Genomic DNA, 25,303 nt, shown 5'->3' on the forward strand with positions numbered 1-25,303 from the left:
ATTCAACCCCCAGCCTCTCTCCCACTCCCCAGATTTCAGAGGGTGGGACTGTAAGTTCCAATACTCTAATCACTGGGTTAGTTCTCTCACGCTTAAGTTGCCTAGGGCCTTTCGAAAAGTCACCTCATTAATATAACAAAAGGCACCTTTATCACTCTCCTTACTTAGGAAATTCAAAGGTTTTGGGAGCTCTGTGCCAGAAATGGGCACGAAGACCAAATATATACATATTTATTATAAATCACAATATCATAGGTAGTAAGAAAAGGAATTATAAATTAGTTGTGTCCCCATTACATTCACTGAGAGAGATACATTCTTACCCATTTATAGAAATACACACAAAGGCAGGCTGCTACACCACCACAGGCTCCCCTGGCCCAACAACCAGGGGCACCAGGGAAGCCCTCAAAAGAGAGAAAGAAACACGAGAGAGACGACAAGAGGAACCAAAAAGACGACAGTGTATTACTTGGAAAAGATGGGCAGCCAGTAGCACATCCCTACATACCCGGTATCAGGCAAGAACAGGGAACCCCACTGGAGAGTGACTGGTTATGTGTTAAAATCTCTCCGTCTCACCCAGACTCTTACACATACAGTCTCTTACACACAACGTCTCACTTTCTTATGCGCTTGCAACCCCTCTCATCATACACGCTCTCGCACACATAGTCCAATGTACACAGTAGCTCCCACAAACGAGCGAACAGACGCACACACCGCCCTCGCTCTCACGTTTCTCACACTCCTCGTCAGCTCCGCCCCCGGCGTGCACCCCCCCCCCCCCCCGCGGGCTCCGCCCTGGCGGCCGGGGGCGGGGCGGAGCCGGTACTCCTGGCTCCTTGGACGGCGGCCGCTTGGGAAAGACTTCTGTCAGCAGCAAGCGCGGCCGATCCCGGACGGGTAGCCAGTGCTGGGATGTGCTCGGCCCGGGAGCTCCTTGGAGGCGGAGGCGGCAGCGACAGCAGCAGCGGCGATGGCAGGGCACGCAACGTGGATGGGGACGCACTGGCCGAGCAGGCGGCGGTGGGGACCGACTGGGAGCCCGGGGCGAGCCCGCGGCGGTGCGGGCGGCGGCCGCCGGAGGAGCTCGAGCAGGTGAGAGCGGGGCGGTGCGGCCCGGCGGGTTTCCGAGTGCCACCAGCGGCGGAGGGAGTCGCCCGCAGGCGGCCGGGCATCCGCCCGGAAGCGCAGTTGGACCGCCGGCGCTCTGGTCTGCCGCGGGGCCTGGTGCCTGACAGGGTCCCCGATCAGTCGTCACTTATCTCGAATCCTTTCACGTAAACACTTCTTTTTCAACTTCAAGTCTGTCCCCGTGTGCTGCGTTTTAGGGGACAGCTGCTCCCCTCCTGCCCTTCGTCCTGGCATTTCTGAACGCACTGCTAGTGTCGCTGTGAGGTATGAGTGGATTTCTCCAGATGTTCAGTGTCTCAGGCAAGTGTAGGAAGGAGTATTAATAAACGTCTTGACAGGGGCTTTCCCGAAGCAAGTTCTTCACATGAACGAAAGAGCTAAACTTCATTTCAAAAATTAAAAAAAAAAAAAAATCAAGAAAATTGCTTTCAGTTTGTACCACAGGCATTATAACACATCAGATATGTTCAAAATTAGGCAAGAAATTTAATAAAAGAAATTGAATTATATATGGAATGAATTTTCACCAGAAAATATAATCAGACTTTTCAAAAATACCCGAGATAAGCAAACCGTCAGAATCACATGAAGGAGCAGGAATTCACATAATTATTTGCCTTTACTACAGCCTATACTGTTGGGGCAATCACTTGACACCTGTCTCCTGTCATTATTCTCCATCTGTCTTTGTTACATTTCACTAACACCAATATCAGCACTAAATGCACTAAGAGATTGAGTATAACTTCTAGTGTGTTGATATTTATTTAGTAAACAGAAATAACAGTGTGTAGCAAATACAAAATATGCCTTAACATTAGGCTTGCTCACCATGTGGTAGTGTAATTTTTCACCTTTATGACAATATAAGACATGGTGACTGAAGCAAATCATTGGTAGCTAAGAGATCTTCCTGATTCTCTTCCTGGTGGTTTTCTTCATTGTACCATAGCTCAGTAGCTAAAGGGCTTGGCTTCCTCTTACTTTAGTTCAACTGGAAAAGTGTAGAAAAAGGCAATGGGAACTCTTTTTGGTAAAGGCAGGGATTGAAGGTGGGTGAGGTAAGGATGCACGGTGTGTTTGAGCTGAGGTTCCCAAAGTAAATTTTCAGACGGAAGTAAGAGAGCATGTAAAATATACTTCATTTAAGCTTTTGTGGATTCCACATCATCAGTTGCTCTGGTCTTACGAGAACTGATTATGGTACAAAGAAAAAAGGGTGAAACAAACAAAAAAGAATGAAACATATATCCTAGAAAACATAAAACTTTGCATACCTGCTTCTTTCATTGCATGTAATGGGAATTCATTTTCCTCTGCTTCTTTGAAAATATTATTTTATTTTTATCACAGGATTTATTTATGTACTCTAAGCCTACATACACAATAATTTAAAATAACACCTGAGATATGCATTTCCTCCTACATCAACACCAAAAAAGAATTTCTTACCAAGAAGCCAAAAATTAGCAAAAAATTGGTACATCCCAACCCATTGGTGTAAGAAGCAAGCTTTTGTCATAAATCATTCCTTGGTAATGTTATTACAAAGACTTGTTTTCCAGCTTTAACTCCTGCAAATGAAATTAAAAATTTTGTGTGCACTGCCTTGTATTGATGGTAGAGGTAACAGATATAAAGATATTTGAGGGAGAGAGAAATGAAATTAACAACTATAAAACATCCAAGGGAGTTGTTTTATTTAGTTTTTCTTTAGGAAGCCAGTGTGTGTTTTTTTCATTATAGAGACACGTGGACTCAAAATTTTTGAAAACTTGGTTTGTAAAGTAGTTATTTAGAACTTAAAGTGAACTTTTCCATAGAAAAAATGATAGAAACAGAACCATAACTAATTAGCTGTAAATGAGGTGAAGACAGTTTTCCTGCTGTACTTTCTTCTTAGCAGAATCACTTGGTGTTCTGAAGTCTGTAGCTACGTGGACTTTGGAAGAGAATTGGCTTCAGTGGTGATGGTGGCAGCAGGAGCAGCAGCAGCTGTGGCGGCTCCTTTATATCTGGATCAGGGGGTATGGTGGTGTTCTCTCTACCACAATAGCTCCAGAAGGCACCTGATTTTTGTTCCTCCAGCTTTCAGTGGTTTTTATCAGCCCCTAACTTTCATATTAAATCCCTTCCTATGTCTATTTCCTTCAGAGTTTTGTGCTTACCTGATAGTTTGATGAAGTGGGTTTCTTCCCCGGCTAAATGCTCCCCCATATAGTTCATTCTTCCCTTTGCTAATTTTTCTTTCGTCTTTTGTCTGAAAAGCTCACACCCTTCCCTCAAACTGGAAGGCTGTTGCATAAGATTTGACTCTACAAAGTGTATCTTTGGCTTATTGTTATTATGATACTAGATCAAAATATATTTGTGTTTTGGTGTTTACCTCATGTAATACTGAAATACTGGTATTAATATAGGTGTTTTAATAACTGAGATATTTTCAGCCCCATTTTTTACAATTTGTCCTTAGTTACCACTCCATCTGAGAGAAAACTAAGGTTCCTCTGTCCTTTTGGCCTGAGTTTCCAGGTAGGATGATTGACAGAGGAAGCCTGGTTTAAATCAACTATCATAGGAAAGGAAGACATTAAAGAATGGACCAAGTCCTCAAGATGAAGGAACTGTCTCAAGTTTGAAGTACAAGTCAGGCATCTCAAAGTGAGGGAGAGAGGCAAAATGCCCATGGAATTGAATGGATAGGCAGTTATCTTACATGTGTTTTGGTAATTATGTGCATGAGAGATTATCCAAGTATGTTTATGACTGTGAAGGCCATGTAACTTTATGTATAAGAGTCTCTGCCCTCCTGCATAGCTGGAAGGTTAGCATCTCCAGTCCATTTATTATATGTCTGTATTGTGAATGGCATCCACTTAGACGCAGCACCTCACAATCTCTATAACCTAAGACAGCCTTTCTTACATAGATCATAGAGAGGTCCTGTTATCCTTAGATTGACTTTAGAATCAATATCTTTAGCTTTAAGATCTTTCTTAATGATTATAAAAGTAATTTGTACTTTAGAAAATGTAGAAATACAGAAATATCTAAAGAAGAAACCAAAAGCTTGTGTAACCCCATGCTGAGGAATGTTTTGTTATAAAATTTCAGAAATTTGGTATTATTACATTAATATATCTCTCTATATGTGCATATATGTATGTATACACAGATATATTTTAACATGTTTTAACATAGTATTTGATAACTTGTTTTATATGCTTTTCATGTTTTATCATTTTCCCATGTTATCAAAAAATTCTTTTGAAAAGTTATCTTTTGGGCTGCCTAATAGTCCGTTCCTCTAATACTGCACATTTATGTTGCTTCAAATTTTCTTTTTTTTTTCTTTTTTTTTTTTTAATAATTGATTCGTTTGTTTATTTATTAATTTATTTTTTTAGAGACAGGGGAAAGGAGAAAGAGAGGGAGAGAAACATCACTGTGTGGTTGCCTCTCACTCGCGCCCCCCAGTTGGGGACCTGATGTGCAGCCTAGTCATGTGTCCTGCCTGTGAATCGAACCAGCGACAGTTGGTTCGCAGGCCGACGCTCAATCCACTGAGCCACAGCAACCAGGGCAAATTTTCTTTTATAAATAGTGCTTTAATGAAAATCTTTGTTTGTAAATCTACACAGTTCTACCTTGAAACAGATTCCTGGAAGTGGAAGAAGTAGGTCAGTGAGTCAAACTCTTTAAAGCCTCTTGAAAACATCCTAAAAAATTACATTCAAGAACGGGTGCACCAGTGTTCACTTCCAGCATTTGTATGTTAGAGTGCTGATTGGAAACCATCCATGCAAGCAAAGAACAGTGTAATTTATAGATTAATCTTTGCCAATTTAGTACTAAAAAATTATCTTAATGGTATTAAGACATTGGTGCAGAGGTTTTCTAAACCATATACAGGAGTAGGTAAAAGCAGGCTTACAGTTCTTATGGAAAAAGACAAGTAATACAAATAAATAATACAATAATTAATAAATAGTACTATAACTCACAACTGTAAAACTACATTTGCCCACCCCTGTATGTATGTGTGTGTATATATGTATATATATGTTTGTATTTCATATATATAAACATTTGTATTTCTTTTTAATAATATTCTTTGATAACTTTTTCTTTTGGCATTATTATATTTATCCCTTGTGTCACATTGATTTTAAATATTTTCCCTGTTTGCTGTTTACTTTATTACTTCCTTTATGATGTTTTGAATTAGGAATCCTTTAAATTGTTATTAGTGAAAGGCATTTTTTTAATTCATACACATTACACACACATATACACACACATACCCTCCCCATAGATATACAAATATCTATCTCTATATATATCTTTAGAGCATTATTTTTATTCTAAAGTTAGTTAAATATCCACCAATATTATCTATGTTCTATGTGTATGTTTATGTTTTTTTTTTTTATCCTATGTATTTAATCACTTTAGAATGACTGTGTATAATGTGAGGTATGGAACTAATCTTTTATCTTTTTCTAATCATTGAATAATCTACTTTCTCCTTGGCTTTACAATCTTTATAAACTTTTATATTTTTGTTGGTATTATGAAAGGAATTTTTTTCCACATTATGTTTTTGCTCCTGTTTTCTAGCTATTGGTCATTATAGAATTTTTAACTAGCTACCTCTCTGAATTATTTTATTAATTTTAATACCAATAAATACTAGTATTTCTTAGACTTGACTTTTTGTACCTTCTGGGTATATAATCATCCACTGTATAGACAAGGTTGATTTTCGTTCCTTTCCATGGAATTGCTTCATTTCTGAATTTTGCCTGGAACTCTCAGATCAATGCTGGCTCATAGATATTTAAGCAAGTTAATTAACCTCTCGGCCTTCAGTTTCTTTCTCTATATAAAGGGAATCATAGTTGTATAACAGGATTGTTGGGAGAATTACATGAGTTAATAATATATGTTAATCACTTCGAGCAGCCCCTAGCACATAATTAGTAAGCGAATTACCTTTTGGACCTAATATTCAACCAGAACACTAACTGAAAGAAACTGGAAAGTTCCATTATTAGGTTTTGCTGACTCTGCACTTATTTAGTCACCTTAGGAGCAAGGGGGAATACAAGAGTTCTCCTCAGCTTTAATCTGCATACAAATCTCTTGGTAAATGCAGATTGTGATTTCATTGGTCTGGGGTGAAGCCTAAGATTTTGCGTCTCTAACACGCTCCCAAATAATGCTATTGTTATCTATACCCACGGACCACACTGAGTGACAAAGGACTAGAGGATAAGCAAGATGATCCACAGTGCTCATCATACTATCTGTATGTGTGGAGGTTACTTTGCCAATAGTTTTTCCCAGGCCAAGTGATCTGTTCTAGGTCCTACAACTAAGTAGTACTAGAGCAGACCAGAATGCACATCTCCAAACTCCAAACCCAGCATTTATTTATATATAGAGAGAGCCCTATATGATGAGTAAACAGTCACTGACAAATCTGCTGTCCTCCCTTAGGCTGTGTAATTCAAAACTAGATATTCGTTTATATCCGCTTTCTTTTAAATGCAGTTTGCAAGCAATACTGTAACAAGTACTATGACCTTAAATGACTTCAGCCCTAAACTGAAGCTCATGTTTTTCCCGAGGACATCCAGTCACTATAGAGTAACTGGGGGAATAATTTTACATACCGTAGGCATCTTTTGTTCATTTTTTAAGTCATTATTCTGAGTGTAGATTCTAACTCAGTGGTTCTTAACTAGGAGCAGTTTTGCTCACAGGGGACACTTGCCAATGTCTGAAGACATTTTTGATTGTTAAGACTGGTGGGGTGCCAAGTGGTACTAATAGGAAAAGTTTAGGGATGCTGCTAAACATCCTCTACTGCACACAACATTCCTTTCAACAAAGCATTATCTGGCTCAAAATGTCAATAGTGCTCAAAATCTATTAGGGTTATAGTGCTTTCACTTGTCAAGAATAATTACTTTACCAATAGATATTCTAATATATATGTAAAAAATGTTTATATTTTGAAGCCTATATTCCAGATCAATTGATCTTTTCTCTCATCTCTTCTAGCAGCTCTTTATAGGCAACTTTCTCTATTTTGCGCTCTCTCTCTCTCTCAAATCCTTTTCTGCCCCTTTCCTACTACTCATCTTTTATCTCTTTCTATTGTTTCATTCTTTTTGTCTTTTATTCTTCTCGACCACTTTCTCTTTTTCTCCATACATCTCCTCCCCACTACATCCTCTCCTCTGTAGAATAAGAGAATTATGAAATGAAAAAGGTTATGGAGTAGGACAGTTCCAAGTTTGAATCTTGTCTTTACTACTTTATTAGCCTCGTTATCCTAATAACTTAATTCCTTAGAGCAGTGATTATCAACCTTTTTCATCTCATGACACACATAAACTAATAACTAAAATTCTATGGCATACCAAAAAATATATATTAGGCCAATCAGACCAAAAAAAATAGGTATAATCTTGACTCATTTACACCAGATGGAGCTATTGTTGTGTTGGCTGTTGTCATTTTTCTATTTGACAATCTAAGGGAAAAGAGGTCAGTGTCCCTGACTAAATAGTTAGGTATTGCACGTTTTAAAAATTCTCACGGCGCACCAGTTGAAAATCACTGCCTTCAAGACTCAATTTTCTCATTGTAATAAATATAATGCTACCCACTTCTTTTTTTAAATCTTTTTAAATTATATTTTATTGATTATATTGTTACAATAGTTACAGTTTTTTTTCCCCTTTGCTCCCCTCCACCCAGTACCTCCCCTGCCTCCAGCAATCCCACCTCCCTTAATTTATGTCCATAGGTCATATAAGTTCCTTGGCTTCACCCTTTCCTATATTATTCTTTTTTTAATTAATTAATTAATTTTTATAACAATAAAAAATAACAATTCCCCCCTCAGACTTAAGACCCTTTATAATCTTATAAAGGACAATGGGCGAAGGTCTCGTGCTCCTCTAACTGCTTCAAGCTGGGCACAGTTGTTCTCCTACCTACACTTGGGTCCAGAAGTCACTAATAAGAGTGGAGGTGGAGAGGGGAGGGTGGCCTTCCCACATGGGGGAGGATCGTGCAGACTCCAGGTCAGTTGACTGTCCCCGGACAACGGCGTGCTTGGTTTAACAGGCTGGCATCCTTGTTGTATTCTGGGGGCAACAGATTTGGCAACAGGGTTAAAAGGCATCATTCAGTCAATAACCACTGGATGACAAAAGGCAGGTATTAATTTTTCAACGTCCCACATTAGGGAAAAAAAGGACTTCTTTGGAGGAAAGTGTGCAAGGCACATCACACTTGTCCAAAACCCTTTTGCCCACTATACTTAGTTTGGGCTGAGGGGAATATTTGAGGTTTCCCCCCCTCTCAGACCTCTGGGCCCTTTCTTTCCAAGCCATTAGGATAGAAAAAAGAAACCAGTTTTAAAGTGAAGCCCACAGGCCACCCCATGGTTGACCAACCCAGCCACTTAGTTCAGCCAAACCGTTGAATCTCAGGAGGCATCGATGCAGACAGGATTAAGTGAGGTCTATACATACAGTCACTCAGGTAATGAGGTAATAGGCTTATGCCCTATGAAAACAGAACACACATGTTAATTTACACAACGTAACCCACAAATCAGTCTCTTAAATCTGCAAGACTGTCTTATTCAAAAGACATCCAGTTGCAAGGTATGTGACATTCTTCTTGCCTATAAATTAATCATCTTTGATGATGTCACAGAGCTAGTTTAACTTTCAAATGAAAACAAACTTTAAATGAAAATAAACTTTAAAGACAGTTAGCTGCACTACTTTATAGCCTACCACTGAGCATTGTGATTTTCCTTGAATCACAATTTTTCTCAAGATTACCCTCCTTGGGACTCCATTAAGTCCAGTTTTAATTTATCCTGTTCATTTGCATAAACACAACAAGAGCAGAAAATGATCACTTATGATCTTTACGTCTGTTTTGCTGGAACTTACGCAAGGAACATTTAGGGTGACCTTCAGTCTGCCCTTCAGGGCACAGGAGCTGAGCTACATACCTGCCATTCAACCTTGCCTATAAAACACCTGTCTTTTCCAAGTCCTTCGGGTTTTCCTTGTGCCTTAAGGTCCCTTCTAGACATCTTTCAGGAAAGCAACCTTCATTCCTTCCCCAGAAAGATTGCCTTGGACCACACAACCAACCAAGGTACCAGGCCTTTTTTCTCGTGGGCTTTTATTACCTTCGAAAGTCTATCCCAGTTCCTCAGGGCTTTTGGTAACAACCAGAGCCCAAGTATGTCTCCTTTAGGCATGACATTCCTGTTAAAGTCATGGTCAACAAAACCTCAATTAACAACTGGTGTTATTAGTTTCATGCAAAGAACCTTATGTCATTCTTCTTCAGAATGCACATTTCTGGTGTGATCAGAGAGAAAAATCTGCAGTGTGAAGAAAAATCCTTGTCCTTCTAATATTCACTAAAATTGCATTTCCATAATTTACATTTTCTTTTGTTCACTTTCCTACATGGAGGGGTTTTTATTTTTGTGTGTGTGTGTTTTTGAGGGGAGGGATTTGCTGGCTCATTTATTAATTTATTTTGCTTTCATTTTTTCCCCCACTAAAAATTTTTGTTTGTTTGTTTTTCCATTACAGTTGTCCCACTTTTTTCCTCCTTGCTTACCTGCACCCTGCCCACCCCTTCTCCCACAGTCAGTCCCCACCCAGTTAGTTGTCCATGTCCATGGGTCATTTATACATGTTCTTTGACAAGACCCTCCCCCTTCTTCTCCCCTTCTCTCCTCCCCCCTCCCCCGCTTTGTCACTGTTAGTCTACTCCTTGTTTACATACCTCTGGTTCTATTTTGATCATCTGTTTGTGTTATTCCTTAGTCTCCTGTAATAGGTGATAGCATATGGTATTTTTCTTTTGTTGCCTGGCTTATTTCGCTAAGGATAATTCTCTCTAGTTGCATCCATGTTGTTGCAAATGGTAGAAGTTCTTTCTTTCTTTCTGCTACATAGTACTCCATTGTGTAAATGTACCACAGTTTTTTGATCCACTCATCTACAGATGGGCACTTAGGTTGTTTCCAGCACTTGGTTATTGTAAATAGTACTGCTATGAACACAGGGGTGCATAGGTTCTTTTGAATTGGTGTTTCAAGATTCTTCAGATATAATCCTAGCAATGGAATTGCTGGTTCAAAAGCAGTTCCATTTTTAGTTTTTTGAGGAAATTCCATAGTAGCTGCACCAGTCTGCATTCCCACCAGCAGTACACCAGGGATCCCTTTTCTCCGCATCCTCGCAAGCACATATTGTTTGTTGATTTGTTGATGATGGGCCTTCTCGCTGGTGTGACGTGGTATCTCACTGTGGTTTTTCTTTGCATCTCTCTGATGGCTAGTGATGTTGAGCATTCTTTCATATGCCTCTGGACCCTCTGTATGTCCTCTTTGGAAAAGTGTTCGTTCAGGTCCTTTGCCCGTTTTTTAATTGGGTTGTCTGTCTTGGTGTTGAGTCACTTAAGTTCTTTATATATTTTGGAGATCAATCCCTTGTCTGAGGTATCATTGGCAAATATGTTTTCCCATATGGTTGGTTCCCTTTTCATCTTGCTGATGTTTTCTTTTGCTGAGTAGAAACTCCTTAGTTTGATGTAATCCCATTTGTTTATTCTTCCCTTTATTTCCCTTGCTTTAAGAGATATCGTCGGCGGCGGCGGCGGCAGCCGTCCGTCTCGAGAGACGATGGTGTAGCTTCTTAAGAGTCTATCTGCACCGCCGAGAATGGCTGTGCAGTCCAACTTGGGAGTGACACGGTATCTGTCTCCTCCCGTGTTGAATCGACATCTTGTGATGACGCTGGAGTGTCCTCTCCAGTGAAGCTGAAGCTACAGAGCCTGGGCAGGGTGATATGGAGGGTCTGCTGTTGCCCGTACAGCAGACCCCCCCTCTCTTCGCAGCTGAAGGGTCCAAGGGAAAGACGGAGTCTATACAGCTTGGCTTCAGGTGCGCCGCAGGAGTTGCCGGTGTTGACTACAACGTCAAACCACCTTAGGGACTCCGGCTCCGGATTTTCTGTCGGGGTTTACTCCCTTAGCCTTTCCCCTGAAGAGGTATGCTGCAAGGCAGCGGAGGTTTTTTGGAGTCAGAGTTTTCCTTCTCTGATGTTTAAGAGATATATCCATGAAAATATTGCTACATGGGATATCTGAAATTTTCCTGCTTATGTTTTCCTCTAGGACTTTTATGGTGTCTAAGCTTACATTTAAGTCTTTTATCCATCTTGAGTTTATTTTGGTATATGGTATAAGCTGGTGGTCTAGTTTCATTTTTTTGCATGTCCCTGTCCAGTTCTCCCAGCACCATTTATTGAAGGGGTGCTTTTCATTCCATTTTATGTTCCTTCCCCCTTTGTCGAATTAGTTGACCATATAGACCTGGGTTTATTTCTGGGCTCTCTATTCTATTCCATTGATCTATATGTCTGTTCTTATACCAGTACCAGACTGTTTTTTTTTAAGTATATTTTATTGATTATGTTGTTACAGTAGTTCCAATTTTTTTCCCCTTTGATCCCCTCTGCCCAGTACCCCACTTCCCTTCAGGAATTCCACCTCCCTTAGTTCATGTCCATGGATCATGCATATAAGTTCTTTGGCTTCACCCTTTCCTATATTATTCTTAACTTCCCCCTGTCTATTTTGTACCAACCGATTATGCTTGCTAATCCCTGCACTATTTCCCCATTTCTCCACCTTCCCACACACACACACCCCCAAGCTGGTAACCTTCTGAATGATCCCCATACCTATGATTCTGTTCCTATTCTGGTTTGCTTAGTTGGATTTTGTTTTTATTTTTTAGATTTAGTTGTTGATAGTTATGAGTTTGTTGTCATTTTAGTGTTCATAGTTTTGATCATCGTTTTTTTAAGTAAGTTCCGTTGACATTTCATAAATAATGGCTTGGTGATGAAGAACTTCTTTAGCTTTACTTTGTCTGGGAAGCACTTCATCTGCCTTTCCATTCCAAATGATAGCTTTGCTGGATAGAGCAATCCTGGTTGCAGATTGCCTTTTACCACATCGAATACTGCTTGCCACTCCCTTCCTACCTGCGAAGTGTCCTCTGAGAAATCAGTTAACAGTCCTATATGCACCCCCCTATAGGCAACTCTCCACCTCTCTCTTGCTGCCCCCAGTACTCTCTACCTTTCACCTTTCACATCTCAATCATGATGCATCCTGATGTGGTCCCCTCTGGGTCCAGCTCACCCAGGACCCTCCGTGCTTTCCAGACCTGTATGTCCATCTCCTTCGCAAAATTTGGGAAGTTTTCTTCATTTTTTTCAATTCTTGCTTCCTCATTCTGCACTGGTTGACTGTTTTTTTCTTCCTTATGTTCCAAATCATTGATTTAAACTCTGCTTTTCTTCGCTTCACCATTGGATTTGTGTGGATTTTCTTTCATTTCACTTAGCATAGCCTTCACTTCTCTTATGTGTTTGCCGTACTCCAGCATATCTGTCAAGCCTGTGAGCATCTTTATCACCAGTGTTTTGAATTCTGCGTCTGTTAGGTTGTCTATCTCCTCATCTGTGAGGTTGGCTATCTCCTTGTCACTTAGTTCTCCCACTGGAACCTTGATCTGTTACCCCTTTTCGGCCATACTTCTCTGTCTCCTCATTCTGACGGGCTCCTGTGTTTGTTTGCCTCTGTGTCCCAGGTAGAGCTGTCTCTCCTGTTATGTTGTAAGGGGCAGAGCCTTAGGGATTAGTCAGTGCAGGGCGACCTGTTTCACCACGTTGTGGCGCTGTATGTGGGGGAGGGGTCCGAGAGGGAACAATGCCACCTGCCAAACACTCACCCCTTTTCCAGGCACCTCTCCCACTTCTGCACCGGACTTGCACCTCTAGCTGCTGCCCTGGCCTTCGTTCCCAGAGTGGGTGAGTCTGCGGAGGTTCTAGGACCGTGGGGGCCCTTTAAACAAGCGGACTCCGCTGAAAGACAGGCAGTTTCTGCCTCCGCCCCAACCCCTAGTTTTCTGCACAGTCAGAAGCAATGAGGCTTGAGTTTTCCCGGTGCTGGGACAGTGAACTTCGAGGTCCAGTGAAGAGCTGGGAATGCTCCCCAGGTGTGCCTCCCAACTTTTTAAAACGTGTGACTGCGCTTTCTGGCAGCCTGCCGCTGCTGCCGCCACCACACTACATCCTGTCTGTCCTGGCGCCACCCCTCCTACTGTTTGGATGAGTATTTCTTGTTTATATCTTTGTTTGCTGGACCTCCGTGTAGTTTGATTTTCTGGAACTTCTGGTTGTTTCTAGTTTTGAGGTAGTTGTATTTCTTCTTAGTTGTGGAGGGAGATGCAACGTGTGTCTGTCTATGCCTCCATCTTGGCCAGAAGTCCACCAAACTTTTTTGATTACCGTGGCCTTGTAGTATAGTTTGGTATCAGATATTGTTATTCCTCCTATGGTGTTCTTCTTCCTCAATATTGCTGTGGCTATATGGGGTCTTTTTGGGTTCCATAAAAATTTTTGAAGTATTTGTTCTAAATCTGTGAAATATGTCATTGGTATTTTAATAGGAATTGCACTGAATCTGTAAATTGCTTTGGGTAGTATAGACATTTTAATGATGTTGATTCTTCCCATCCATGAACATCGTATATGCTTCTATTTATTTGTATCTTCCTTAATTTCTTTCTTCAGTGTCATGTAGTTTTCTGAGTACAGATCTTTTACCTCCTTGGTTAAGCATATTCCTAGGTACTTTATTTTTCTTGTTGCTATAGTAAATGGGATTTTTTTCTAGTTTCTGTCTCTGATATTTTATCGTTTGTGTACAGCAATGCCTTTGATATCTGAATATTGACTTTGTACCCTGCTATTTTGCCAGATTCACTTATTAGGTCGAGTAGTTTTTTGGTGGAGCCTGTGGAGTTTTCTATGTACACTATCATGTCATCTTCAAATAAAGAGTTTTACTTCCTCTTTTCCAATTTGGATGCCTTTTATTTCTCTTGTCTGATTGCTGTGGCTAGAACTTCCAAGACTACTGTGTTGAATAGGAGTGGGGAGAGTGGACATCCTTGTCTTCTTCCTGACTTCAGGGGGAATGCTTTCAGTTTTTGCCCATTGAGTATGATGTTGGCTTCAGGTTTCTCATATATGGCCTTTATTATGTTAAGGTATGCTCCTTTTATTCCCATTTTGCTAAGTGTTTCATCATAAATGGGTGTTGTACTTTATCAAATGCTTTTTCAGCATCTATTGGTAAGATTATGTGACTTTTGTCTTTCATTTTGTTTATGTGGTGTATTACGTTTATTGATTTGTGAATATTAAACCATCCTTGCATCCCTGGGATGAATCCCACTTGATCGTGGTGTATCATCTTTCTAAGGTGTTGCTGGATCTGATTTGCCAATATTTTGTTGAGGATTTTAGCATCTATGTTCATCAGCGATATTGGCCTGTAGTAGTTTTCTTTCTTTCTTGTGTCTTGACCTGGTTTTGGAATTAGGGTAATACTGGCTTCATAGAGTTTGGGAGTCCTCCATCTTCTTGGATTTTTTGGAATAGTCTGAGAAGGATAGCAGTTAGCTTTTTCCTAAATGTTTTGTAAAATTCACCTGTGAAGCCATCTGGTCCAGGGCTTTCGTGTGCCAGGAGTTTTTTTATTACTGCTTCAATTTTACTAGTTGTTACTGGTCTGTTCAGGCTTTCTGCTTCTTCTTGATTCCGTTTTGGAAGAGTATATGTTTCCAGAAATTTGTCCATTTCATCTAGGTTGTCAAATTTCTTGTGATACAGTTGTTCGTAATGATTTCTTACAATCCTTTGTAATTCTGTGGTATCGGTTGTGATTTCTCCTTTTTTCATTTCTGATTTTATTTATTTGGGTCCTTTCTCTTTTTTTCTTGATGAGCCTGGTTAAAGGCTTGTCAATTTTGTTTAGCCTTCCAAACAACCAATTCTTGGTTTTATTAATCTTGAATTGTTTGTTTAGTCTCTGTGTCATTTAATTCTGCTCTGATCTTGATGATTTCCTTCCTTCTACTCGCTCTGGGCTTTGCTTGTTGTTCTTCCTCTAGTTCTCGTAGCTGTAAGGTCAGATTTTTTATTACAGATTCTTCCATCCTTTTTAGGTAGGCCTGTACTGCCATGAACTTTCCTCTCAGGATTGCTTTCGCTGTATCCCATAGGTTTTCGGTTGTTGTGTCTTCATTACCATTTGTTTCCAGAAACTTCTTGATTTCTTCCTTGATGTCAGTGTTAACCCATTCATTATTTAATAGCATGTTATTCATTCTCCATGAGTTTGAATGTTTTTGAGTTATTTCCTTGAGGTTGATTTCCAGGTTCAAGCCATTATGATCGAGAAGATGCTTGATATAATTTCAATATTCTTGGATTTGTTGAAGCTTGTTTTGTGTCCTACCATGTGGTCTATCTTTAAGAATGTTCCATGTGCACTTAAAAAGAATGTATATTTTGCTGCTTTGGGGTGAAAGTTCTATATATATCAACTAAGTCCATTTGATCTAGAATGTTGTTCAATGCCACAATATCCTTGGTGTTTCTTTGCTTCAAAGATCTGTCCATTGTTGACAATGGGGTGTTAAGGTCCCCTACTATGAGTGTGTTGGTGTCTGTATTCTTCCTGAAGTCATTCAAAATTTTTCTTACATATTTGGGTGCTTCTGTGTTGAGTGCATATATATTTACAAGGGTTATATCTTCTTGATGGATTTTTCCCTTAAGTATTATGAAATGTCCTCTTTATCTTTTTTATGTCCTTTGCTGTGAAATCTGTTTTGTCTGATACGAGTTTTGCTACCCCAGCTTTTTTTTTTTTCATGTCCATTTGCTTGAAATATATTTTTTCCATCCCTTCACTTTCAGTCTGTGTAGATCTTTTGTTCTCAGGTGGGTCTCTTGTAGACAGCATATATGTGAGTCATGCTTTCTAATCCATTCAGCTACCCTATGTCTTTTGATTGGTGCATTTAATCCATTTACATTTAAGGTTATTATCAATAGGTATTTATTCATTGTCATTTTCCCGCTTTGTACTTGTGTTCCTCTCTGTCTCTTTCTCTGTTTCTTCATCTTCTTAAGACAGACCCTTTGGCATCTTTTTCAATGCTGGTTCGGTGGAAATGTATTCTTTTAGCCTTCTTTTGTCTGGGAAACTCCTTATTTCACCTTCCATTTTGAATGAGAGCCTTGCTTGGTTGTAGGCCTTGTTTTTCATTGCTTGGAATATTTTTTGCCATTCCCTTCTGGCTTGTAGTGTTTCTGTTGAGAAATCTGATAATAGCCTTATTGGAGCTCCCTTGTATGTTATTAGTTGTTTCTCTCTTGCTGCTTTTAGGATTCTCTCTTTGTCTTTGAATGTTGGCATTTTAATTATGATGTGTCTTGAAGTGGGCCTGTTGGGGTTCATCTTCATTGGGACCCTCTGTGCTTCCTGGACTTGCATGACTTTTTCTCTCATCAAGTTAGGGAAGTTTTCTGTCATTAGTTTTTCCAACAGGTTTTCTATCCCTTGCTTCTCTTCTTCTCCTTCTGGTATTCCTACGACATGGATATTATTACATTTTATGTTGTCCTGCGGCTCTCTTCAAACCTCTTCATTCTTTTTCAGTCTTCTTTCATTTTGTTGCACTGTTTGGGAATTTTTTTCTACGTTGTCCTCCAGCTTGCTGATCTGACCTTTTGCTTCCTCTAGCCTGCTTTTAATTCCTTCTACTGTGTTCTTCAATTCAGAAATTGTATTCTTCATTTCCTCCTGGCTCTTATTGAGAGCTTTTATGTCCTTTTTCATGCTGGTGTAATTCTCAGTAAGTTCCTTATAGTTTCCCTGGAGTTCCTTGTAGTTTCCCTGGAGTTCTTTGTAGTTTTCTTTGAGCTCACTTATCTCATTGAGCTTCTCTATAATTCACCTTATTTGAATTCCAGGTCTGGTAGTTTGCTTTCCTCTATTTCATTTAGCACTCTTTCTGGGGACCCCTCCTTTCCTTTCAATGGGGGGGTTGTTTCCCCGTCTCCCCATTTTGTTGGCTCTTCTTGTTTGTTGCTGCTGCCTAGATTGATCCCTACTTCCTTGATGTGCCCCTGGTGGTATCAGGTCATGTACCAGTCGGGGCCTAGGCAGCCAGTTGGAGACTACCAGAGATCTACTGCCTTTGTCTGTCTCCTTTAGTCGTTAATCTATTCAATCTGTCATCAGCCGTCAGGCTTAAGCACCACAGTTGGGGCAGATTAATTCCTGCAGGCAGGGCTTTTGCTTCCCCTCAGGCTGACGCCACTTGGAGGGGAATGGTCTGCCTGCAGTATGGGGAATGAGTCAGCACTGGGACCCGGTCGGCTGCTCCCTTAGTTCTCCCTTCAAAGCCATCGCCCCAAATTCTCCCCAAGTTTCTCCAGTCCTCTCTGCCTTCCCTCTGCTTGAGCCCAGGGTAAATGGGTGCCAAAATATTTGCATACATGATCCGCATAACAGCTCTTTCTCTCAGCTGTTTCTTTCAGGTCAGCAAAAAATCCCGTGGCTTCTTACTTTTCACAGCTGCATGCTATTTTACTTTCCACTCTGTTGCTATAGGCTGGGAAGCCCAGCTGGGGGTTTAGACCCTGCCTTTGTCAGGGGGACCCCCTGGCTGCTGAGCCGTTTCTCAGTCCCTTCAGCTGCCACCTGTGGGAGCCCAGACAGCCCTTTCACGTCTCCACACTTCCTACTGGTCATGTTGTGATGAAGCGGCCTTTTCTGTTTCTCTGTGGTTATAAGACTTCTCTCCAGCTAGTGTGTAGTTGGTTATTCCAGATTTTTTCTCCAAAATTAAGTTCTGAGTCCAGATTGGTCCTGGGAGGATGTTAGTGTAGCTTGCACTTACTCCTCCGCCATCTTGGACCCCCTGCTACCCACTTCTTAAAGTTCTTATGAAGATTCAGTGACATTTTGTATACAAAATGCCAACATATAGTAGCCCTCAATGAGTATTAGCTCCCTATTTTGCCTTCATCTTTCCTCTCATCTTTTTCCCTAGTTCCTGTCTTATTCCTCTCAACCAACCACATGATAGTACTGAATTTTGTTGACATAAAACTATCCAAACCTGGAGAGAATTTTTATAGTGACTTATTTGAGCCAGAGAATACATCTAGAAGGAGCAAGACCTGGACAGACTGAGAAAAATGCTCCTGAGAAAAAGTTTGGAGTTTCTTTAATGCATTTGAGGAGGGAATATAAAACATGAAGATGGGAGAAAGAAAAGCAGGGATCAGATTACAGAATAGTTAAACTCCTAAGGGTGTTGGGGCTGGGGACTGGATTACAGGTTCTCTCTTTACTGAGGTCATGGTTTATTTAGGAGGAGCTGGAAGGGTGGTCAGATAAGGAGGGGTCTAAAAGTGGACATTCCAAAAGTCTGTAAACCTTTGGCAAAAATAAGCCTTTCACTAAAGAAGTTATATGCCTAGGGTTTGACTACCCACCATGACCTTCGCAGTTAGAAATTTATGATCAGATTACCATGTGAGGTTACTTTCCATATAACCTTTTTTGTCCACAATTTTAATATATGTAATTTTCAGATTTAAAGAATATTTACTTACTGAATAAATTATTAAGATTTTCTAATCAAAAAAATCAGATAAGGTATTTCATATTTATCTAAAAAAAATTAACCTGCCAACTTACAGTACATTGCTTTTTGTGCCATTAGATTTTCATTTGATTTTCTTTCTGTTTTAGGTCACTGATTCTTGCTAGGAAACAGAATGCCCACCCTCTGTACTAGTTATTCTCAATTTTTTATTCAAGAGAAGTGAGAAGGGAATGTTAAAGGGAAAACAAAATGTACCATGACACTACCTTCGGCTTTGCCCTATGAGTCTTAAGTAGAAACTCTGTACCTTTATTCATGTCTTCTTTAAGCCTTTGCCACACTATCTTCAGTTTCTGTCTTCTCTGTAGTCACCATCTTATCTTGCAGTAGCAGCTACATATCTTCAAAAACCTTAAGAGTCCCAAATAGTCAGTTTTTGAGTTAAGTGTGGTGTATGTGCATGTGTATGTACATGGACATGAGTGTGTGTTAAGGGAATTGATAAGACAACGTGTAATTTTAGCCGAATTTCTAATTAACTTGATGCAAAAGATATTTTCTATCCTCTGATCTAATTCTTTTCCCACATCTAGTGTTTTTTTTCCATTTAACCCTACAAGCAGCTATGCCTGTCTTGGCAGAGGGAGAGGACATGATTGGCTTTATTTGTTGTTGCTGTTTTCTTATGGCAACCTATAGCTTATCAAAATTCTGAGCAAAGACAAATCATGTTGAAAATGTTTTGAAACTTTTGGGAATTTTTTAAAAAATTTTAGCCCTGGCTGGTGTGGCTCAGTGGATTGAGTGCCAGCCTGGGAACCAAAGGGTCGCTGGTTCGATTCCCAGTCAGGGTACATGCCTGGGTTGCCAGCCAGGTCTCCGGCTGGGGACTTGCAAGAGGCAATCACACACTGATATTTCTCTCCCTCTCTTTCTTCCTCCCTTCCTTTCTCTCTAAAAATAAATAAACCTTTTTAAAACTTTTTATTTGTGATTTTCACTATACTACTTTGATATAATTTTTTCTGACATCTATATTTTAGATATTTTATTCCCTCTTCCAATTAACCTGAAATTTTTGATTTTTATTTTTTACCCTTTTGATCAAAACTTTACTTAGGTATATGCAGATTATCTACAGAGGCAGGGAATATAAGTTTGTTTTTGTGTGTGTGTGACTGGCAAATTTCATTAGGCTGATTATAATTCTAGTTCCTTATTCCATGATTTTCAGAGGTGATTACACAAAAAGAAGCTATTGTCATTTCTGGAAGTTGAGAATTGAGAAGGAAAATTTTTTTCTCAGGAAAGATGTTTGGTTTTGGCTACTTTTAATAGACAAGCTATTCCAACCTGTGGTAGCATACAGTAGTTCCTGCTTATCTGTGGTTTCAGTTATTTTTAGTCAGTGGCAGTCAGAAAATATTAAACAAAAATTCCAGAAATAAACAATAAGTTTTTGTAAGATTTTATTATTTTTAGAGAGAGGAGAGGGGTGAGAGAAACATCAGTGTGTGGTTGCCTCTTGTGTACCCCCAACTGGGGACCTGGCCTGAAACCCAGGCATGTTCCCTGGCTCAGAATCAAACCAGAGAGCCTTTGGTTCACAGGCCAGTGCTCAATCCACTGAACCACATCAGCCGGGGCAAAAATTCATAAGTTCTAAATTGCACGCTGCTGTGAGTAGTATGATGAAATCTCCAGAAGTTCCCCCTCCTTCCTGCTCGGGACATGAATCATCCCTTAGCCCAGCTTCTCCACACTCTACATAATGCCCATCCATTAGTCACATAGTAGCTATCTGGGATATCGGATCAGCTGTCAAAGGTATTGCTATGTTTGTGTTCAAGTTTCCCTTATATAGTAGCCTAACACTTTGTCACAGTGCCCACATCAGTCACCTCAGTTCATCTCATCACATCAGCATTGTATCATCTCCATCACAAGAAAAAGTGTCATACTATAACATACATACTTTGAGAGACAGACTACATTCACATAAGTTTTATTACAGTATATTGTTATTTTATTATATTATTAGTTACTGTTGTTAATCACTTACTATGCCTAACTTATAAATTATCACAAGTGTGTATGTATAGGATGTCCCTGGCTGGTTTGGCTCAGTGGATTGAGCGTCGGCCTGCGAGCTAAGTGTCGCTGGTTCGATCTTCCAGTCAGGGTACATCAGAGAAGGAAAACTCTGATTCCAAAAAACCTCCGCTGCCTTGCGGCATACCTCTTCAGGGGAAAGGCTAAGGGAGTAAACCCCGACAGAAAATCCGGAGCCAGAGTCCCTAAGGCGGTTTGACGTTGTAGTCAACACCGGCAACTCCTGCGGCGCACCTGAAGCCAAGCTGTATTGACTCCGTCTTTCCCTTGGACCCTTCAGCTGCGAAGAGAGGGGGGGTCTGCTGCATGGGCAACAGCAGACCCTCCATATCACCCTGCCCAGGCTCTGTAGCTTCAGCTTCACTGGAGAGGACACTCCAGCGTCATCGCAAGATGTCGATTCAACACGGGAGGAGACAGATACTGTGTCACTCCCGAGTCGGACTGCACAGCCATTCTCGGCGGTGCAGATAGACTCTTAAGAAGCTACATCATCGTCTCTCGAGACGGACGGCTGCCGACCGTATGTATAGGAAAAACTATCGTGTACATAGGGTTTGGTACTATCCATAGGGATTTTCTGGGGGTCTTGGAACATAATTCCTCTCAGATAAGGTATGACTGCTATACTGCTCTGCATATAAAAAATACTCAAAAATGTCACTAGAGGCTTCATTTTTCTTTTAGTAGATTTTAGGAAAAGTACAAAATGTAGAAATTTTTAACTTACAGCTTGAATTAATCATATTCTTCACAGCATACCACAATGAGCTATCACCTCACATCTGTCAGAATAAATATCATTAATAAGTCAACAAACTAGTGTTGGCCAGGATGTAGAAGAAAGGGTAGCCTTGTGCACTGTTGGTGGGAATGCAGATTGGTACAGCCACTGTGGAAATCATTATGGGTTTACCTCAAAAAATTAAAAGTGGAATTTCTTTATGACCCAGTAATTCTACTTCTAGGAATATATCCAAAGAATCCTGAAATACTAATTTGGAATTTACAAATAATTGTGTACTTATTCTTTCATGCTTAAACTTCAGTCACCTTCAGAGTACTCTCCATTTGATGCAATACACCTATCAAGACTTTTCTACTACTTAAAACAGTTTTTGAACTCATCAATTTTGATGCCTTTTAATGCTTCTGCCATTTTTTGTTTCACCTCTTCCACATTGGCAAAATGTTTCCCTCTTAGAACTTTTTCAATCCAGGGAAACAAAAAAAAAGTTGCTCAGGTGCAAGATCAGGTGAGTAGGGAGGGAGGGACATAGAGAGCATGCTGTTTATGGTCAAAAACTGCTGAACACTCAGCGCAGTGTGGGTAGGAGTGCTTATAAATAATCCATCATGAAATGGGCAAACGTCTTGAAGGAGTCTTCAAAAAATATTCACTGAAGCAGAACACAGCCTCTCCCAACAATGCCAGCTGACAAACTGATACAGATGGGTTTCCAAAACACTCACCTGGCAGGGGAAGCCCATACTACAAGAGGTCTGTGCTCCAGAAAGTAATTCCAGTTTCTTTGGGTTCCCCCTCGTATGCACCTGTATTGCACTTCAGCATTATTTACAGTAGCCAAGATTTGGAAACAGTCCAAGTGTCCATCAGTAGATGAGTGAGTAAAAAAATCTGTGGTACGTTTACACAATAGAATACTACTCATTAAAAGAATGAAATTTTACCCTTTGTGACAGCACGGATGGTCTTGGAGAGCATTATGCTAAGTGAAATAAGCCAAACAGAGAAAAACAAGTACCAGATGATCTTGCTCATATGTAGAATCTAATGAACAAAAGGAACTAACAAGCAAAATGGTGACATACTCATAGAGAGCAGGATGATAGCTCTTGGGGTGGGGACTGGGTTGGGAGGTGTGGAAGGATTGAGCCAAAAAGAAAAAACTCATGGACATGGACAATAGTGTGGTAATTGTGGGGGATGGGGAGCGGAGGGAGGGAGGTGAAGGAGGGTGTAGGCAGAATAAATGGTGATGGATGGAGACTTGACTTGGGATAGTGAATGCAGAATACAATATACAGATGATGTGCTGTAGAATTGTGCATCTGAAACCTGTGTGATTTTTTAACCAGTGTCACCCTAATAAATTCAATAAAAAGGAAAAACCCAGAGTTAAAATTCTGATTAGCCATTTTAATAATAGCAATTACAAAGGATAATTTTTCAAAAAAAGGTAAAATTATAGCTCTTGTTACATGTGAAATGGACACCTGTTAAGGATTTTTATTTAACCCATAATTAATGAGAAAATCAGGCAAATGTTAGAACTGATTCAAAGGAAAAATCAAAGAAACAAAAATGTATAAGAAAAAAAGATACATTGAACTTACACATGAACATGAAACCTACTGGCTCTTTCCATAGACTGAGGGAGGGAAGACAATTGAGCCTTCACTGGAACAGAATTTGTTTGCATGTATATAAATAAGAATTATTTTGCATTGCTATCAGTTATCTACAAACCTGCCAAATAGCTCAATATTCTATAGAATATGCTAAACAATGCATAGTTTTTAATGGAAACATCCCATATATATATTTTTTGCTTATTCTTAATTTTCTTATAGTAATAAAGTAGTTTCTAGAAATGGCTACCCAGGGTAGATTTATTTGTGAATAGTGAAGGTACTTGATTTCTGCCTTTATACTCGTCATGTCTGATGCTGCTAGAAAATATTAATTCTGTTCTTCTTCCATGGTAATATCATATGCATACATTCAATGTGCATGTGAAAATGCATGATTTATACACATGAAATCAAGGATTGATTTATATTTGAAGTTCTTTCTAATGAGTTATATAACTAAAATTAGCCTGCTACTAGGATAACTACTAAAAAACAAATTTTGGTGAGAATAACATCACTGCTTCAAGGATTCGATAGCTATGTCTACTTTTTATTTATCACACAAATTCCAATTTCTTGTTCATATCATCCTAGCATATCATATCCATATGTTGAATAGTTATTGGTTTCAGAGACAACTTTGTCTCCTGAAGAGTTTCACAGGAGTGTAGAAGCACATAGTTTAAGCTTTTAAATTTAAAGGAAGGCAAGAATGAAGTTATTTCTTTATAGAGAATTAACCAGTTAGCATAATCATCCTTGGTATCAAAAGACACATGGTATAAAACAATTGATAATAAATATGTGAAGAAAAATATTAAAGAAAATACCAAATATGTTACTTTATTTTTCAGTATGTATGCACACAGTTTAACAGTAATATAATCAAAAGGCTATAAACATTCTGCCATTTTATGGTGACAATATTTTTCCCTTGGAGTTTAAATGATTAACTATTTGGAAATCAGTCTTTGAGTACTCTATTCTTGGCTACTAACTTTTGAACTCAGTTGTGCTAACCACTTGGCCTTATACTGAAAGTATTTTCTTTCTCCATTTGTATTATTTGAATATCAATAGCTTTAGCAACTAATTATAATCATTGTATTATAGACATTTTCTGTATTTATTACTTGTTCCTTATTTTGCTGGCTAACATATACTTTCTTGATGGCTTCTCATTAATGCATTCAAAAATTTTATTGAGGGGTAGGGGGATCATGAGGAGGGTAAAGGGGGTCAAATCTATTGGTGATGGAGGAAGACTAGACTTTGGGTGGCAAGCACAGAATGCAATATACAGATGATTATTATAGAATTGTACACTTGAAACATATAATGTTATTAACCAATGACACCTCAATAAATTTAATTTTTAAAAATAATTTATTGAGCTCCTACTGTTTTCCAGGCACTGCTCTAAGCACTCATGTTACAAACAAACAAAAAACGGAAACAGGCTCAATTTCTCCCCTTATTCATCTTGCATTGTAGTAGAGAGAGAGAAACACTGAATAAATGAGCAATATAATCAGTGGTTTATAAGTGCTTTGGAAAATAAATAAAAACAGGGAAGGTGGAGGGGATATGGGCGTGGGATAGCATTTCTATTTTAAATAAGGCAGCCATGGAGGAGCTTACTGAGGTGGTACTTGAGCACAGATCTAAAAGAAGTAAAAAGTATTTATCTGCCTTTGCCCCTCCTTTTGCTTTGGCTCCCTATGAAGGGAGAGCCAAATATGAGGCTAAGTCTTAGTAATTAAGATAACATATCTTAGCACTGGCTGCTGTGGCTCAGTGGATTGAGCGTCAGCCTGGGAGCCAAGTGTCGCTGGTTCGATTCCCAGTCAGGGCACATGACTAGGTTGCACGTCAGGTCCCCAGTTGAGGGCACGAGTGAAAGGCAACCACACAGTGATGTTTCTCTCCCTCTCTTTCTCCTTTCCCCTCTCTCTAAAAATAAAATAAACAAATAAATAAATAAGTTATTAAAAGGAAAAAAGAAAAGATAACATATCTTTCCCCAATCCTGATTCTCAATTCTTTCTCACCCATACCCTCTTTCAACTC

At 39.6% G+C, this 25,303-nt stretch overlaps 1 protein-coding gene across 1 annotated transcript in view; it reads left to right on the plus strand.

The window, feature by feature from the left end:
* The first annotated feature begins 829 nt into the window (after positions 1 to 829).
* Positions 830 to 25,303, plus strand: part of LOC150019464 (uncharacterized protein FAM241A-like) — a 34,774-nt gene continuing 10,300 nt past the window's right edge. Inside the window, exon 1 of the mRNA XM_090266424.1 lies at positions 830 to 1,101. Within this exon, the coding sequence (XP_090122550.1) occupies positions 922 to 1,101 (180 nt within the window). The 5' untranslated portion in view covers positions 830 to 921. The remainder of the gene's footprint in view (positions 1,102 to 25,303) is intronic.

Source organism: Furipterus horrens, unplaced genomic scaffold (genome assembly GCF_987537825.1).
Source record: "Furipterus horrens unplaced genomic scaffold, mFurHor1.1.pri manual_scaffold_2, whole genome shotgun sequence".
In the NCBI taxonomy this organism is placed as follows: Eukaryota; Metazoa; Chordata; class Mammalia; order Chiroptera; family Furipteridae; genus Furipterus; species Furipterus horrens.